Source organism: Thamnophis elegans, chromosome 15 (assembly GCF_009769535.1).
Source record: "Thamnophis elegans isolate rThaEle1 chromosome 15, rThaEle1.pri, whole genome shotgun sequence".
In the NCBI taxonomy this organism is placed as follows: domain Eukaryota; kingdom Metazoa; phylum Chordata; class Lepidosauria; order Squamata; family Colubridae; genus Thamnophis; species Thamnophis elegans.
The window spans coordinates 17133603-17152997 of NC_045555.1; the positions used below are offsets into that span (position 1 = coordinate 17133603).

Below are 19395 nucleotides of genomic sequence, written 5' to 3' on the forward strand. Positions count from 1 at the left end.
CTCTACATGGGGCTGCCCTTGAAGAGCATCCAACGACTTCAGCTAGTCCAGAATGTGGCCGCGCGAGTGATCGTGGGCGCACCACGGTTCGCCCACATAACACCGATCCTCCGTGAGCTGCGCTGGCTACCTGTTGATCTCCGGGTGTGCTTCAAGGTGCTACTTACCATTCACAAAGCCCTCCATGGTAGCGGATCTGACTATCTGAGAGACCGCCTTCTGCCAATTGCCTCCCTTCGTCCCATCAGATCGCATAGAGTAGGCCTCCTCCGAATTCCATCCGCCAGTCAGTGCCGACTGGCGACTACGCGGAGGAGAGCCTTCTCAGTTGCAGCTCCGACGCTTTGGAACGATCTCCCCGTGGAGATTCGTACCCTCACCACCGTCCAGACCTTCCGCACAGCCCTCAAGATCTGGCTATCCCGTCAGGCCTGGGAATAAGATCCGAACCTCGCCCCACCCGAATGCTGAATGAATGTTGTGTTTTATCGGTTTATTTATTTATTTATTTTTATTCACATTTTTTTCTTTCTTGTGTTTTGTCTTACACTCCCTTCCCATTGATTGTAAGCCGCCCTGAGTCCCCTCAGGGAAAAGGGCGGCCTATAAATGTCAATAAAACTACAAACTACAAAACTTGCCCCAGCTTCTGCCAACCTAGCAGTTCCAAAGCAGGTAAAATGCAAGTAGAAAAATAGGAACCACCTTTGGTGGGAAGGTAACAGCGTTCCGTGCGCCTTTGGCATTTAGTCATGCCGTCCGTATGACCACGGAGACGTCTTCGGACAGGTCTGGCTCTTTAGCTTAGAAACGGAGATGAGCACTGCCCTCTAGAGTTGGGAATGACTAGCACATATGTGCAAGGGGAACATTTAGCTTATGTGAAAGAACCTTTCATAAAATTCTTCCTTGAAACTTTTGTTCTCAAACGGTATATGGTTCTTTTACCGCAGAATTCTATGCAGCCTTTGTGATGGCGATTAAATTTAAATTCTTGAACCTAGGAAAACAAGAACAAAAAAACCCCTCAGCTTATTTGAAAGCCAATTGAAGTTCATTGCCAGTCTTAAATTCATTCTGGTTCCAATTGTCCATTGTTTTGTGTTACTCATTTTCCCTCTTGTTCAAAAGATGCATCATAAAATACATCTTTTAAAAACCGCACAGAATGTGTTGCATTCCTGTTTAGGCTGGAGGTTAAATTTGATCTCCACACTGCATTTACTTAGGATAAACCCTCCACAGTGTGCATGAGAGAATAGAATAGAATAGAATAGAATAGAATATGGAATCAGAATAGAATGGAATAGACTAGGAATAGGAAATAGAATAGAATGGAATGGAATAGGAATAGGAAATAGAATGGAATAGGAAGTAGAATAGAATAGAATAGAATAATTTATTGGCCAAGTGTGATTGGACACACAAGGAATTTGTCTTTGGTGCATATGCTCTCAGTTTACATAAAAAATAAATTCATCAAGAATCATAAGATACAACACTTAGTGATCGTCATAGGTTACTGAACAAGCAATCAGGAAACAATCAATATCAATAATCAAATTGTAAGGATACAAGCAACAAAATTACAGTCATACAGTCATAAGTGGGAGGAGATGGGTGATAGGAACGATGAGAAGATGAAGAGTAATGCAGCCTTAGTGAACGGTTTGACAGTGGTGAGGGAATTATTTGTTTAGCAGAGTGATGGCATTCAGGGGAAAAAACTGTCCTTGTGTCTAGCTGTTGTGGTATGCAGTGCTCTATGGCATCGTTTTGAGGGTAGGAGTTGAAACAATTTATGTCCAGGATGTAAGGGGTCTGTAGATACTTCCACAGCCCTTGTTCTGACTCATGCAGTATACAGGTCCTCAATGGAAGGCAGACTAGTAGCAATTTTTTTTCCAATTCTAATTCTCCTCTGAAGTCATTGTCTGTCTTGTTGAGTTGCAGAGCCAAACTAGACAGTTATGGAGGTACAGATGACAGACTCAATAATTTCTAAGCACTTGGCCTTATTTTCAGAGAGGTCTTATTTTTGAGGTGCAGGTGGTAGTGAATGTGGTCACCTTGTAAGGGCTCCTCTCCTAACTTAAGAAAGTGGACTCTTGAAACGGAGTATTTCAAAAGGAACCTTTTTTTAAGAAGAATGGAAGCCATTAAAGTCAAAGCAACATCTGAATCCCCTTAGGCAATGCAAGTAGAATTAAAGCATTAGAGACCCCTCCCATTTGTTAGAATGCAGACTCCAGCCAATACACAAGTGTGAAGATGTTTCCTTTATCAACTGCCCTGAGAGCCAAATAAACATACAGTCCCATGGCTATCTTCTGTTACGCAGTGCAATGTCCCAGATGGCCATCATAAACACACACACCCCAAAAAAGATGATGGGATCTCAGGCATTTCAGCACCAGGAAGCCAATTGTAAAACATCAGTTGTCTGTAAATTGACTCCAAGGCCCCCCTCCACCCAGTTGAATGGCAGTATCACTTTTAGGGATTTGGCACACCTCGTGGCTGCTGCTGTGTTTCAATATTTTACGGGAGGGCTTATTTTGGGGGGGAGGGGTTATTTTAGCTCATGCGCTCAAAAGCCCGATTGGGCTTTTTATCAGGGGAGGTCTTATTTTCAGGGAAACAGGATAGTTTGTTTTAAGCTCCATGCCGTCCCCAACCCAACATCTAACATAGATTTTTACAAACCTGCCTGACCAACTATCCTGCAGCCCATGGATCTAAAATCTATGTAATGCTTCCTTGCACTTAATAGAATATCTAAGATTTTGTCCATGGGGAACTCTGGGAATTTAAGTTTTGTCCATGGGGATCTCTGGGAATTGAAGTTCATACACCTTAAAGTTGCCAAGTTAGAAAAGCATTTAAGTTACCATATTTTTCAGAGTATGAGACACGCCTCCCCCCCCCCAAAAAAAGAGGGTGAAAATCTGGTTGCGTCTTATCCACTAAATACAGCATTTTTGGCTTCCTGACACCCTGCCCCCTTTGCAAAAATGGATGTGCAGAGGGTTTGGGGGGGCTACAAAGTGCTCTTGGAGGCTGGGAAGGACAAAAACAATAGAAAAATGGGCCATTTTTAAGCAACCTTCCAGCTAAATCAGAGCTCCCCAACCTGTGGGCCTCAGCCCACTGCCCTTAAATGCCACTGAGTCATATGAGGGGCTTGCCAATGCGTGCGCATACACGGCCCCACTCACGCGAACGTTGTTGCGGGCTTAAATCGCTTGCCCCTTCCACAAAATCATCCCCCGTTTCCCCCGCCCCCTGCTCTGGGCTGCCAGCCCAGAAGGCTTGGGGTTAACTCTGACCTAAATCATACATGATTCACATTCTTCTAGTAGATAGTTTAAAAATTCATTGTGCAATGCATCCCTTTCAGAAACCCATTATAGATGATCTTACAAAGGAGATAATAGGAAAGCTAATAGTTTGGTTTTCAGTCTAGCAAAATACATTTATTGGCTCAACTGGGAAGCTTATTGTAAAGTTTGGCAATAATTAACTTAGACAGGATCCTTCTCTATCAATAAACTCTTCTTCTTCTTCTTCTTCTTCTTCTTCTTCTTCTTCTTCTTCTTCTTCTTCTTCTTCTTCTCCCTCCTCCTCCTCCTCCTCCTCCTCCTCCTCCTCCTCCTCCTCCTCTTCTTCTTCTTCTTCTTCTTCTTCTTCTTCTTCTTTGTCTCCTCCTCCATCTCCTCCTCTTCCTCCTCCTCCTCCTCCTCCACCTCCTCCTTTTTAAATATTTGTTAATATAGATAATGCAGTAGCAGGCACAGAATTTTATAAACTGGTTGGTAGAAATGTTGTTTTCGATGAAAGAACGAATATGTAACTTAAGACAAGCTGACTCAAGTCATTCCTGTTTCTCTAAAAATCGCCCAAAATCGTTCCATAAATTACCCAATGAAAAATATGTGCCAGATGATCTCATTCTGAACTTTCCTTCCTGGACTGTTATTTTTGCATACCAGAATTTACAGTGGGAGACTCATGTTTTTGGAAAGGGAGAAAAAAATCTTTTCCCTTAATACTGATGTTGCAAGAGTTGCTTTGTAGAATCATATCTCACCTACTTTAGCTGGAAGTAAGATTTGACCAAAAACTTGGCTCAGTTGGATAAAGACCTTGAAACAGTTGACATCCTTGTATGTATGAATGACATATTTCTTTTGGTTCTGTTTCCATTTTTTGTTTAATGTTTTAAGGCAGTTTTTAAAATATGGACCTGGCTGGATTCTAAGCCAAGTCTTTATAAATTCTGAGTTTAATGTATGAATGATAGGTCACGCTAAGTTGCAAATGTTTAAAACCATCATTGGTTGGCTAGTTGTTGAGGGGGTTCATGCATATAGAGAGTTCTCAACTTACAATGACAACTGAAGTCAACATTTCCATTGCCAAGTAAGACAGTTGTTGAGTTTTACCCCATTTTACGACCTTTCTTGCCATCGTTGTTAAGTGAATCTTTGCAGTGTTGAAAGGTTGCTAAGTGTTGTGGCCCACCAGCGGACAGCAGAGTTGTCAGGGGATTTGGACAGTGAGGAGGTTGGGGAGGAACATGGGCCAGTCTTGGAGTCTGGGGAAGGCTCTGATGAGGGCTCTGCGTTGGAGGCAGAGGGGGCCAGAGCCGTATGCCAGTGATCAGCTGCCTTCAGAGTCAGACATCAGTGAGGCAGATGAACAGCTGGAGCCTGTTCCTAGTGTGCGCATGCACAGTTGCCAGACAAAGAACAGGGGTTGACTCGGGAGTAAAGCTACAGGTGGATGTTGAATGGCCCCTTCCATAGGGAATAAAAGAGGAGTGAGAGGGGAGTGGAGTTTGCAGGAGACAATTAGTTCACTTAATTGGTTTGTGACTCTCCAAGACTCCTTGCCAAGTTTTGCAGATATTGGCCTGGCAGCTCTCCAGGCCAGATAAGGTCTGTGACTGTAAATCTTCCCTTGAAAAACTTTCCTGAATGTGAATGAGCAGAATTCACAGTCAATTAATAAAAGGGTTTTTTTGTTGTGATAAGGAGTTCGTTTCATGCTCTTGGGAAGCCTCGGTCAGAACACTAAATGAATCTGGCTTCCCAGTTGACTTTACTTGTCAGAAGGTCACAAAAGGGGATCTGGTGACCCCAGGTACATTGCAGCCGTCATAAATATGAGCCACTTGTGAAGCGTACCAATTTGACCATGGGGAGGCTGCAACAGTCATAAATACAAAAAAAGCGGCCATAAGTCATTTTTTCAGTGCCGTTTTAACTGTTAAACAGCCACTAAACAAATAGCAATAGCACTTAGACTTATATACCGCTTCACAGTGCTTTACAGCCCTCTCTAAGCGATTTACAGAGTCAGCCTCTTACCCCCACAACAATTTGGGTCCCCATATTACCCACCTTGGAAGGATGGAAGGCTGAGTCAACCTTGAGCCTGGTGAGATTTGAACTGCCAAATTGCAGACAACTGGCAGTCAGCAGAAGTAGCCTGCAGTACTTCACTCTAACCACCGCGCCACCACAAATGGTTGTAAGTTGAGGATTAAATGTAGCATTGAGTCCAAGACAAATTTCCTTAGGAAATGCACCAGGATGTGTTTCACAGCCTTTTCTTGCTGCCTGTAAAATCTATGACTGACTTGATTCCATCTTTTGCTTTTTCCACCAGGTTATTACCGCACGGAGAGAGACAAAGGCTCCCAGTATGAATTATTCTACAAGAAAGCAGACGAAATGGAATACCGACACGTTTCGCTGTTTCGTCCGTTTGGTCCTCTTATGAAAGTGAAGACAGAGACGGTGGACATCTCCCGGTCAATGATCAATATCATAGTTCCTCTAGCGGGAAGGACGGAGGTTTTTGCCCAATTCATGCAAAATTTCAAGTAAGTTCCTAAGAGATAAGATAAGGTAACCTTTATTATCATGTTTTTTTTTACTGTGAGCACACATTAAAAATCAAATTCTGTTGCCTGCTCTCCAAAGAAATAATATGGCTACCCATACACATACATAGTACACATATACATATGATATGTGATATATGTATGCATGTATGCATGTTTGTATGTGTACACACACAGACACACTTACACCCAGATAGAGAGATAGAGATAGATAGATAGATAGATAGATAGATAGATAGATAGATAGATAGACAGACAGACAGACAGACAGACAGACAGACACACACACACACACACACACACACATATATACACATATACCCACAGTCCATTTTGAATACATAGCAGAAAGAGGAAACTTCAGCGTTTACATGGTTGATATTATGTACACTGAGAGCATATGCACCAAAGACAAATTCCTTGTGTGTCCAACCACACTTGGCCAATAAAGAATTCTATTCCATTCTATTCTCTCCTCTCCTCTCCTCTCCTCTCCTTTATATGGAGCAAAACTGACTGAATTTGGATGTTCTGTTTCGAGTACCACAAAGCCCCCTCCTAGGAGGTAACAAAGAAAACACATCATGAAGAGGATGTGTAGCATCCCTGATGATATTACAGACCCTACTTAAGTATTGCTTATATGCCGTATCCTGGATAGAAGGGAGTGAACTGCCAGTAATCTTTTCTGCCGTCCTCAGCATTCTCTGCACCGCTGTCCTGCAATAATACTTCCAAACGAGAGAGTAATGCCATAGGACATCTAAAAGCTATCCACAGAAGAGGTTAAAAAATAAAGACAGCCAGAAAAATAAAAATTCTTTCAGGTTGAGATTTATAGGCCTTGAATTGGAGAAAACAGAGTAGTAGTACAGGTACCGTGTTTCCCCGAAAATATGACCCAAGAGGAAAATGAGCCCTAGCATGATTTTTTTAGGATGCTCATAATATAAGCCCTACACCAAAAATAAGCCTCAGTTAAGATCGTCAGCCAGACAGAGGCATTTTAGTACCATATTTCCATGAAAACAAGACCTAACTGGAAAATGAGCCCTAATACCGTGATGGTGAACCTATGCCACGTGTGCCAGAAGTGGCACGCAGAGCCATCTCTTCGGGCACATGAGCCATCACCCGTTGCTCTTCCAGGGCATCGGCCAGCTGGTTTTCACGTGCACACGTGCGCCGGTTAAAGGAAAAGCAGCCGTTCAGTGCGCATCCGTGCGCCAGGAAGATGATCTTCCAGTTTCCGGCATGAATGCGCACTGGCACCTGGTCTTCCAGCGCATGCAACTGGGCTGCTGCTCTTCCGGTTTCTGGTGCTCCCACACGCATGAAGACCAGCTAGCCGGTGACATGCGAGCTGGAAACCGGAAGGCTAGGTGGCTGGTGCGCATGTGCATGCCAGAATCCGGAAGAGCAGCCGCCTGGCTCCCTCATGTTCACCAACTCATGTTCACCAACACTACCCTAATGCGTCTTTAGGAGCAAAAATTAATATAAGACCCAGTCTTATTTTGGGGGAAATCTGGTAGTCCTCAATTTACGACTGGTTCCTTTGCGGCTCTGTAGTCAAGTGATTGCATTTTGGGTGCTTAGCAACCAGCCCGCAATTATGGCCATTTAAAGTGTCGCATGAACACAGTTTCTGACAGTTTTTTTGCCAGAAAATCACAATTTTCTACTGTACCAATCATGGGCAATGCATTCACTTAGCACCCCTGGCGTTCATTTAACTGCTAGAAAAAAGGTCGTTAAATCAGCCATGGACACAGGGTGACTGCAAGAAATCAGCATTGATAGAGGCAGCACAAATTGTGTTTTTGTATTTAGTAATTCTGAATGCAAAAATAGTTGGTTGAGGATTGACCTTTGTTAATCTACTCCCATCAATAGACTCCGGATACTGTCATTTGTTACGATAATAGATTAGATCGTGTTTCAGTTTCATGGGAAACGATGAGATTCAGATGAAAACCAAAGGAAATGCTTTCAACAAATGACATAGCTACATAAAATAAACAAGAGCAGAATGTAAATACAATCAAATGCTTAAACCCTCAAAAGTATAACTGATTCTATTTCAAAACTATGGCATACTAACATTTGGAGGGAATTAGCAATTAGAAAGAATCTTGCATGTTATATTATTGAGATGCTAAAATCCTGAATTAATCCACCACTGGGCTGTTGCTAAAACTATCCTCTGCATCATACTGGCTGTTCTGACCTAGGCTTCCTTAAAAAGCAAGAAGCAGGATCTCGGCAAAAGCCCTTTTATTTACACGACTGTGAATTTCTTTCATTAACAGTCAGAAAGGCTTAGCAAACAGTCTTTCTGAGGAATATTTATAAACACGAACCTTATCTCATTCGGAGAGCTGCCAGATAACTAGTTTCCAAATGCAGGGCAAGACAAAACTTGGCACAGAGCCTCTTATAATCACAAACAGAACTTTCCACTCTTGAAACGATCGCATGAATAAATTGTTTCCTGCAAAGCCCCCTTCCCCTTTCACTCCTCTTTTGTTTCCTATGGGAGTGGCTAATCACCTCCAAGGTGTGGCTTTACTCCTAAGTCGACCCTGCTTTCTTAGTTGTTCTTGTCTCCTGGCAGCTCTGCTCATGCGCACACTGGGAACAGGCTCCAGCTGTTCCTCTGCCTCACTGCTACCTAGTTCCCTCTCTGCCTCCGACACAGAACCCTTGTCTGAGCTTTCCTCAGCCCCCCAAGACTGGCCCATATTCCTCCCCAACCTCCTCATTGCCTGACTCTGCTGCCAGCTCCACTGGCCACCGGTGGGTCACAACACTGGCATCACCTACTTGAAGTTTCAGAATAACAATATAAAATCCAAAAATGAATTTTTGACTAATATTTCACACTTCATACTCCATGGAACAATCCTGTGGGTTTCTTACAATACCAGGCAGTCTTTTGCAAGCACAGTTCTAGGCTGCATTAACAGAGGGATAGAATCAAGATCACGTGAAGTGTTAATACCACTTTATAATGCCTTGGAAAGGCCATACTTGGAATACTGCATCTAGTTTTGTTCCACAGGATGTAAAAAAGATGTGGAGACTCTAGAAAGAGTGCAGAGAAGACCAGTAAAGAGGATTAGGGGACTGGAGGCTAAAATATATAAAGAACGGTTGCTGGAACTGGGTATGTCTAGTTTGATTAAAAGAAGGACTAGGGAAGACATGATAGCAATGTTCCAACATCTCAGGGGCTGCCACAAAGAAGAGGGGGTCAAACTATTCTCCAAAGCACCTGAGGGTAGAACAAGAAGCAATGGGTGGAAATTAATCAAGGAGAGAAGCAACTTAGAACTAAGGAGAAATTTCCTAAGAGTTAGAACAATTAACCAGTGTTCCAACACTGGAAGTTTTTAAGAAGATATTGGGCAACAATTTGTCCAAAATCATGTAGGGTTTCCTGCTTCAGGGGGTTGGACTAGAAGACCTCCAAGGTCCCTTCCAACTCTGTTGTTCTAAATTAATGCTAATTCTGTTTAAATGGAATACATCATGTTCCCTTTAAATGGGGAAAAAAACAAAATACACAGCCTACTTCTGGTAAAAACAAATCCAGGAACTGAACTTGCTGCATCAGACTTAATCTTAAGATAAAACTTCTGACCCCACATTTAATAGATAAGGATAAGAAGATGGCAATCATATCTTTGTTTCTCCCATGATTCTGCTATATCGTTTCCTCTAAATTACTCAGCACTTTAATCTCTGCTCTGCTGCAATCCATCTGTTCATCCACAAATAAGTACTGTATTTTTCACACAATAAGACACACCTGACCACAAGACACACTCCCGTTTTTGGCCTACACATGCACCATTTTTGGCCTCCACGCATCCCATTTTCTGCCTCCACACACCCTGTTTTTGGACTCCGCTCACCTTGTTTTCAGCCTCCATGCTCCCTGTCTTTTACTTCCGCGCATCCCATTTTTGGCCTCCCCATGCCCAGTTTTTGGCCTCTGCGTTGCCCATTTTCGGAATCTGCACGCCCCATTTTTGGCCTTCGCGCATTCAGTTTTCGGCCTTCATGCATCTCATTTTAGGAGGCCAAAAATGCCCGAAGGGTGGGGAATAGCGGATGGGCTTCGGCAATATCCACTCCATAAGATGCACAGATCTTTCCCACCCACTCTTGGGAGACAAAAAAGTGTGTCTTATGGAGTGAAAAACACGGTAAGTAAAATAAGTAAGTAAATAAATAAATAAAATCCAAATCCATCTGATCTTGGAAGATTCCAAGGTATGCAGTTTTTGTATCATTGAATCATAGTACTTAATTAATTAGACAATAATTCTCAGGAAGAACTTTCTCTGGAAAATGAATAGAATCGAATAACAGAGTTGGAAGGGATCTTAGAGGTCTTCTAGTCCAACCTCCTGCTTAGGAAGGAAACCCTGAAGGATTTCAGACCAATGGTTATCCAATCTTCTTAAAACCGTCCAGTGTTGGAGCATTCACAACCTCTGAAGGCAAGTTGTTCCATTGATTAACTGTTCTGATTGTCAGGAAATTTCTCCTTAGTTCTAGGTTGCTTCTTTCCTTGATTAGTTTCCACCCATTGCTTCTTGTCCTGCCTTCAGGTGCTTTGGACAACAGCTTGACTCCCTTTTTTTTGTGGCAACCCCTGAGTCCAATTGCCAGTCAATTATGGCCAGGCCGAACCTTTTAAGAAATCTAGCTGTTTTTTTAATCAAAGTGTATTCGTAATGAAACCAACATGGGTAGCTCAGATGATTTGTGAACAGCCCCAGTGAGATTAGATATTTCCGAGATTTCGGCTGATCAATCCATTTGGAGAATTCTGACTCTGAAAATGCCTGTTGGCCAGTAGAGGAGATACTTGGATCTTGGAAGTTACCGATTCACTAATATTCTCTTTTGCTCCCAGGGACGTTTGCATTAATCAAGACAAGCGGATTCATCTCACCGTGGTATATTTTGGACAGGAGGGGCTTTCCGAAGTCAAAAGCATCTTAGAATCGGTTGCGAGGTGAGTCTCAAGGAGTCATGCAAAAGTGACGATCGGAAGGAAACCACAAGTGGAAAGTGGTTTGAATCCCTCCCCTGCAGATACATTCTCTTGAAACGATTTGTGATACGTTTTAGTTTCATTTTAGGGGCAGAGTCACGTCCTTCGTTTAGTTTGAAAACAATGAGTTTGTGTGGGTCTTGGAAAGAGGCCTGCTCACCTTTTCCATGCAAAAGAAAGCAGCCCCCAGTTTCTAAGACGGATGCACTGCTTCATTGGCACACACAAAAATCTCCCCCGTAATAAAACCCCTCGTTCGGAGAGATCAGTTCTGCCTTTGGACCAGGGGTGGGATTCAAATTTTTTTACTACCAGTTCTGTTGGCGTGGGTTGGTGGGTGTGGCAGGGGAAGGATACTGCAAAATCCCCATTTCATCTCCATTTCCTCCCCACTCCAGGGGAAGGATACTGTAAAATTATATACTGCTTCATAGTATTTTTACAGCCCTCTTTAAGTGGTTTTACAGAGCCAGCCTCTTGCCCCCAACAATCTGGGTTCTCATTTTACCCATCTCGGTGGAATGGAAGGCTGAGTCAACCTTGAGTCTGACAAGATTTGAACTGCCAAATTGCAGGCAGCCAGCAGTCAGCAAAAGTAGCCTGCATTACTGCACTCTAACCACTGTGCCACTGAGACTCAATTATTTATTCATTTATTATTCATTAATTTATTAATAAATTAATTATACCAAGTAATCATCCATCAAAAAAATCTCTTGAACTGAGCTTGATCTAATGACTTCAGATATTGTGGCTGCTCCATCACTGGAAGCTTTCAAGGAGAATCTGGTCAGCCACTTTGCTTCGCAGGGAACCCATCACAGATTTTCTTTCCAATAGCAACTCTGTAAGAGTGAAATGTAAGACATGGAGCTGGGCTGAATTCATTGGCCTTCAGGGTATTGTGTTGAGCGGATGGGCCGTGAAACCGAGAACTTGACTGTCCCAAACTCTTGATTCTTTCTCTTGTTAGAGAGGCTGACTTCCATAACTACACTCTGGTTTCTCTGAATGAGGAATTCAACCGTGGCCAAGGACTGGATGTGGGTGCCCGAGCTTGGGAGAAAGGGGAAGTCTTGATGTTCTTCTGCGATGTGGATATTTATTTCACGGCTGAGTTTCTGAACAGCTGTCGCCTGAATACAGAACCAGGTAGGTTCCCTTTATATCCTGAAGAGAACGGAAAAGAGTTGGGACAACATGGTCCCCGTTGAGATCCTTGTGATAGGGTCCAATTTCCTTGGCCCCTGGTAAGGTTTCTTACCCACATAATAAAATTAGGGTGATAATCATAGAGAGATGATCAATAACTTTTACCACCCTCTTAATTGACGAGGTTTCCTGTGGATACACTGGCCCTCTGTCAACTTGGTGTTGTGGCCCACCAGTGGCCAGTGGAGCTGGTGGCAGACTCAGACAGTGAGGAAATTGGGGAGGAACATGGGGCAGTCCTGGAGTCTGGGGAAGGCTCTGACGAGGGCTCTGTGTCAGAGGCAGAGATGGGGCCAGGGCCGTCTGACAGTTATCAGCTGCCTTCGGACTCGGACATCAGTGGGGCAGAATAACAGCTGGAGCTTGTTCCCAGTGTGCACATGCGCAGAGTTGCCAGATGAAGGGAATAGCTAAGGAACAAGGGTCGATTCGGGAGTAAAGCCACAGGTACACGGTGAATGGCCCCTCCCTGAGGAAATAAAAGAGGAGAGAAAGGGGAGGGGAGTTTGCAGGAGACCATTAGTTCATTCCTGCATTCTTCCCAAGTATTGCGGCATCTCAAACATATCGGCCTGGCCACTCTCCAAGCCTGATAAAGATCAGTAATTGTGAACTATCTTGAAAGACTGTGGGCCGGGACTTTGTTGGAGAGGAATTCACTGTAAATTAAATAAAACGGTTTTATCAGGACGAGGACTCAGCTTCGTGCTTCTGGGGAAGCCTAGGTCAGGACATGAGCACGCTTGATGGTTGCAAGCAGCCACTTTGTAAACAGGTAAAGAGTCCATTCTGTAATGCCTGTATCCCCCAGTCATTGGTCAGGTCCAAGGTGGATTTGATTTAAATCAAGTCGAGTTAAATCACAATTGAAATCACAATTGAAATCACTAGCAAAAAGGCTTGATTTAAATCAACTCAATTTAAATCATAATTTTTAAAGAGCAACTGTCATCTCTGTCCCGCAGCAGCTCCTCCTCTGCCCGCTGTTGATTCACCGACAATCCCATTCACTTTAATGGGATGGCTGGTGTGCGGCAGTGACACAACAAGATGAGGGACGTAGCAGGCCACAGATGAGTCAATGCCCTCTTAACAGGCGTCCCCATGATGGATCTGAAATGACAGGTGCTCTTTAAATGTAAGGACTCATTCTTGCTGGCAGTTAGAATCTTTAATATTATTATTTGCAAACAAAATGAAGGTTTCCTATTTAGCTAGCAGAGCTTGGATTTATTGAACGAGTTTACCAAAAATGTAAATATTGCAGAATATACAGCCTCATGCTACATAACTAAGCTCCATGTCTTGGCAACGTTTTAGCGAGGTCTCACTCGCCATCTTCAGGCTGGGTTTTGGCCTTAAAGCATGGTTGGAGCTGCCATCTTTCTATAAATCTTGGTGCGGGGGAGTGGAGTGCTGGCTTTGTTTCAGTAAGTGGAATGATTGGTAGATTGGTGCTGATTGGTGCTGTCTGTGTGTCCATTGTTGTTTCATGTTGTAACGGCCCGGGTGGTGGGTGGGGCTCGTTTGTTGACTAGGGCTGGTTTCCAGATGTATGGCAGGCGGGAGGTATCGTCACATTTAAACCCAGCCTGAAGATGGCGAGTGAGACCTCGCCGAAACGTTGCCAAGACAATCTCAATCTTACACAGGAAAAGACCCCGAATACAACAAGACCAGCATACCTACACCCGTGAAAATCTACGAAAACACACACACACACACACGAAAAAGAGAGAGGGAGAGAGAGGGTGGAAGAGAGAGAAGGAGAGAGAGAGAGAGAGAATATGAATAAATTACAACAAGAAACTTGCCTCTCTTTCTACCTTCCTGTCCTTTATGTTCCTCTTTGGGATATCACAAGCTGCCAAATGGAATCTGGCTGCCTGCCTGCGAGTAAGCAGTTTGTAGAAAAGTGTATGGAACACCTGGAGGTGTTTATAGCAAAGGGTAATTGTGGTGTTACACGTGTCCTTTTGGAAGGAAAGTGGGGTTCTAATGTTTCTGTCTCAGTTTTCTCACAGTTCCACCCTATTTCATGCAGCACGCAGTATTTCTGTATTTACCTTGTTGTTCCTAAAACTGTATATTGTGGAACCGTGGCCAAACTGAGCTACACAGCTGACTCGGGACTGGGCTTCCATGAAAACAGGTCAGACAGTCGTCTCTGTTATGTGGTTGTCTGCATCAGTGGTGGGTTGCTCTTACCATCGCTACCGGTATGCTGATCTTGGGGCTAAGCATCCTGTCCGTGCACACGGGCTGCTCACGCATGTGCAATCCACCATCCCTGCGACACCCAGCTGCTTGTTGGGCCTTGGGCAGGTGCCGCACACTACTAGTACGCTGTCAGCTGCTCCTGGCTACTACCGGTACGGCTTGGACTGGACTGGGAGGAACCCACCACTGGTCTGCATGCCTACAAATACACAGAGAAACATACACATACAGTATATGGTATAATTAGATATGTATGCCTACTCTTAATAAAGAAAAAGACTAGGGGCGACATGATAGCAGCTTTCCAATATTTGAGGGGTTGCCACAAAGAGGAGGGGGTCAACTTATTTGCCAAAGCGCCAGAAGGCCAGACAAGGAACAATAGATGAAAACTAATGGAATTAAGGAACAGTTTCCTAACAGTGAGAGCAATCAATCAATGGAATAGCAGACATTGTGGTTGTCCCGTCCCTTAAGCTTTTTTTTTTTATTCTTCTGTGCCGTGTTTGGGAAAGACCGTATTTTTCAGAATATAAGATTCACCTCCCCCCCCCCCCCAAAAAGAGACGGTGAAAATCTGGGTGCGTCTTATGCACTGAATACAGAATTTTTGGCCTACCAAAACCCTGCCCCCTTTGCAAAAACGGACGCGCAGAGGGTTTGGGAGGCTTGTAAAATGTTCCTGGGGGCTGGGGAGGGCAAAAATGAGGAAAAAGTGGGCCATTTTTGCTTGTTTTTGCTCCCCCCCAGAGCTTCCAGGAGCACTCTACAAGCCTCCCAAAACTCTGCATTTCCCCCCCCCCCTTTTTTTTTTTTTGCAAAAATAAAAAGGCATGCAGAGGGTTTGGGAGGCCTGCACAGTGCAAACACTTTTTTTTAAAAAAAAAAACCTCTTCAAAATCATGGTGCGTCTTATACTCCGGTGCATCTTATAGTCGAAAAAATATGGGTAGTTCAACGGTTAATTTAAAAAAAAAACGGAAGACATGTGGCTGCCTTTTCTTCGTCAGTCATTCACATGGAAACTTTCCCCTTTTTCACAGGCAAGAAGGTTTTTTATCCGGTGGTTTTCAGCCTTTATAATCCTGCCATTGTCTACGCTAATCAAGATGGGCCACCTCCAGTGGAACAGCAATTGGTAAGAGACTGGGGTCCAAAGAAGCTTTAAAAAAACGTTACTCTCCATAGTAACAACAACACCATGCAATGTATCATTTCCTGGAACTTCTTTAAAAATGAAGTTTCCCTCGTTGCAATGGATCTGTCCTTTCCTGGGCTTCATTGAATTTTCCCCAGACAACACGAGTGAAAGGACTTGTTGTCCTCAAATGACAGGAACCAAACTTGTTCTTAGCTTATCAGATTAATATTTAGCAAGTTTCCATTTGTTTTAGTTTTCTTGGATTATTTTTTTGGGTGGGTGGGTGGGTGTTTCACATCAGTTTTATTAGTATTTATTTATTTTAGTCACTTTATAGGGGTTAAGGTTTATATGTAATAAATACATAAATAAATTAGATAGATGATAGACACATAGATAGAAGATAAACAGATAGATGTTTGATAGATAGGTAGGTAGGTAGGTAGGTAGGTAGGTAGGTAGGTAGGTAGGTAGGTGATATAAGATAAAGGATGGATGGATGGACAGACAGACAGACTGACTAATTAGATAAAATAAATGATGGATGGATGGATAGATGGATTGATTGATTAATTAATGATATAAGATAAAGGATGGGTGGGTGGGTGGGTGGGTAGGTAGGTAGGTAGGTAGGTAGGTAGGTAGGTAGGTAGGTAGATAGATAGATAGATAGATAGATAGATAGATAGATAGATAGATAGATAGATAGATAGATAGATAGATAGATAGATGATAGATAGACTGATGATATAAGATAAATGATGGATGGATGGATGGACAGACAGACAGACTAATTAGATAACATAAATGATGAATGGATTAATTAATGATATATGATAAAGGATGGATGGATGTACAGGCAAACTAATTAGATAAGATAAATGGTGGGTGGGTGGGTGGGTGGGTGGGTGGATGGATGGATGGATGGATAGATAGATAGATAGATAGATAGATAGATAGATAGATAGATAGATAGATAGATAGATAGATAGATAGATAGATAGATAGATAGATAGACTGATGATATAAGATAAATGATGGATGGATGGATGGATGGACGGACAGACAGACAGACAGACAGACAGACTAATTAGATAACATAAATGATGGATGGATGGATTAATTAATGATATAAGATAAAGGATGGATGGATGTTCAGGCAAACTAATTAGATAAGATAAAGGGTGGGTGGGTGGATGGATGGATGGATGGATGGATAGATAGATAGATGATAGATAGATAGATAGATAGATAGATAGATAGATAGATAGATAGATAGATAGATTCGATGATTAATAGATATAAATGAAATGTAAATTCATTTTGGGGAGAAACCTCTTGCAGTCTGTATGGCAAGAGACGGTTCATTCCAACGACACTCTGCCTCTCCAAAAATTTTCATTGCGACTAAAGAAGTGACTTGGATAAGTAACAACACGTCTCCCTTTTAATAAACCTTGGTCCAGTTACCACGATTTAACCTTTGGAGGTGCAGTATAGAAGATTTATTCAAACCCATTCACAAGGATCTGATCCACTCATAGTAAGCATGAAATCAAAATTGGAGAAAGCTCAGTGGAATTCAAGGGGGGGAGAGATCTGGAATTGGGCCTAGACTGATGGTGCATTTAGCTCCATCCCTGACCTCTGCCTACAGTTCACCTACAGACAGATTTCAATAAGGAGCAGAATTAGAGGTCAGAGAGAGAATCTTGGAAGCTGTGATGGGACCTTTCCTTAGTGAGTTCACTGTTGAATGTTTAGGATCGCTTCCTGAAGCCCAAACAGAACTTGATGCAATAATGTCTATGGAGAATCTCAGCCATCCAGGTCAGCCTGTGTTTAGTCAAGAGTCAACTGGACTTCCTTTGTTTTACCTTGAAGACGTTTCACTTCTCATCCAAGAAGCTTCTTCAGCAATTCCGTTCTGAACTGAAGAAGCTTCCTGGATGAGAAGTGAAACATCTTCAAGGGAAAACAAAGACCAGTCGCCCACATCACAATTTCAATTTTGCAACAGCAGTATAGTGGTTGCATCACATCACTTTTTAAATATACATGATGTTATACACCTTAATCATGACCATTTTTCTCTTAATGATATAGTTTAGTTTATTTTTAAATGCATAATATTGTACATCATAGTTGTATGCATTATTTCCATATTTATAACATAACACTCTATGTATTTATCACTCTGTACATTTTGATATATAGTTGTGTACAGTCCGATAATAATATTGCTTGCAATATATATTATTCTGTATAACTTTGCACCTGTATTTGTTTCTAGTTTGTTAATCTTCTTTCATTATTAATTTTCTAACCTCTGTACCTATTGTCTAGCCAATTATACCATAACTCCCACATTGAGTGGTATTCCATTTCTCCTTTAATAATATCTATTATTAATATCTTTAATAATCTACTTCTAAACACCTCTCCCCTCCCTTGATGGTTAATGTCTACGTCCATTCTTCTTCTTTCCTTACAATCAGGCAATGCTGAAGTGGGTTTCATTTCAGGTCATTTCTTGTTGTTTTGCTCTTTCCTGAAGCTAAAACTCGGCGTCTTATCTCTGTAATAGGTCCACAAAAAAGATTCCGGATTCTGGAGAGATTTTGGCTTTGGGATGATGTGTCAGTATCGAACAGATTTCTTGGCCATTGGTAAGATGTATAAATGCCTCGCTTCTGGTTTTGGTTGAGTTGGTGCCCGAATCAGGGTGGATTTGATTTAAATCTAATCACGATTTAAATCATGACTTAAATCACTAGTGAAAAGGCTTGATTTAAATCAACTCAATTTAAATCATATACAGTTTATATGTTTTATTTGCAATTTTCTTTTAACATCCTTACATATTTTGTGGACAGTGTATTGGGTCAATGTGTTTTGTACACAGTACTTACAGTAATAATAAAATTAAACAGTATAGTCCTTATTGTCATTGTACAAAATAAATACAACGAAATTGGTTAGTCATAATATACATAATCATAGTCTTCCAATTTCTAATCTTGACATACATATTACAATAAATTCTATTATTTATCTTCTAGTTATTCATCTTTAAATCATAATTTTTAAAGAGCAACTGTCATCTTCGTCCTGCAGCGGCTCCTCCTCTTGACCTGCTGTTGACTCACCAACAGTCCCAATATTGCAGAATATACAACTTCATGCTACGAAACAAAACTCCATTTCATGCTGAATAAACTAAATTATGAATGTATCTTAAATAGATAGATTTAAATAGATTTTTTTAACTTCAAATGCATTTTATTAAAATGAATTTGATAAAAAAATTAAAAAATTGATTTAAATAAAAATACGATTTAAATTTTAAAAAATCTCATTTTTTAAAAAAATGTTTTTAAAAAATCGATTTTTATCCACCTGGCCCAAATGCTTTCCCTTTTATTTATCTGTTATTAGCTGTTTTATTGTAGCTAATGGATTTTCTGCTGAAATACACGGCTCACAACTCTTGTGTTGTTGATCTAAAGCAGGGTGTCAAACTCAAGGCCCATGGGCTGGATCCAGCCCGTGATGTGATCAGATCCAGCCCTTGGGGCTCTCCTGGTCTACTCAATACAAAGAGGAAAGATCGGGCCAGCGTAGCTTCAGTCTGGTCTGCCCAATGTGAAGAGGAAACATGGCAGCTGTTTGCAGAGTGGTGTCAGGCTGGCCATGCCCACCCAGTTGGGCACATCCACCCGGCCACACACGTCCAACCTCCTAAGGTCAACCACAGCCCTGATGTGTCCTTCAATGAAATTAGGTTTGACACCCCTGATCTAAAGTGTGGGTGGTTAAATCTAAAGGATGGGTGAGCAA

At 42.1% G+C, this 19395-nt stretch overlaps 1 protein-coding gene across 2 annotated transcripts in view; it reads left to right on the forward strand.

Moving 5' to 3' along the window:
• Positions 1 to 19395, forward strand: part of CSGALNACT2 (chondroitin sulfate N-acetylgalactosaminyltransferase 2) — a 70518-nt gene that overhangs the window by 47807 nt on the left and 3316 nt on the right. For both annotated transcript variants that reach the window (XM_032232110.1, XM_032232111.1), the window contains exons 3-7: positions 5674 to 5890; positions 10842 to 10943; positions 11956 to 12134; positions 15458 to 15552; positions 18143 to 18224. In XM_032232110.1, coding sequence (XP_032088001.1) covers positions 5674 to 5890; positions 10842 to 10943; positions 11956 to 12134; positions 15458 to 15552; positions 18143 to 18224 — 675 coding nt within the window. The remainder of the gene's footprint in view (positions 1 to 5673; positions 5891 to 10841; positions 10944 to 11955; positions 12135 to 15457; positions 15553 to 18142; positions 18225 to 19395) is intronic.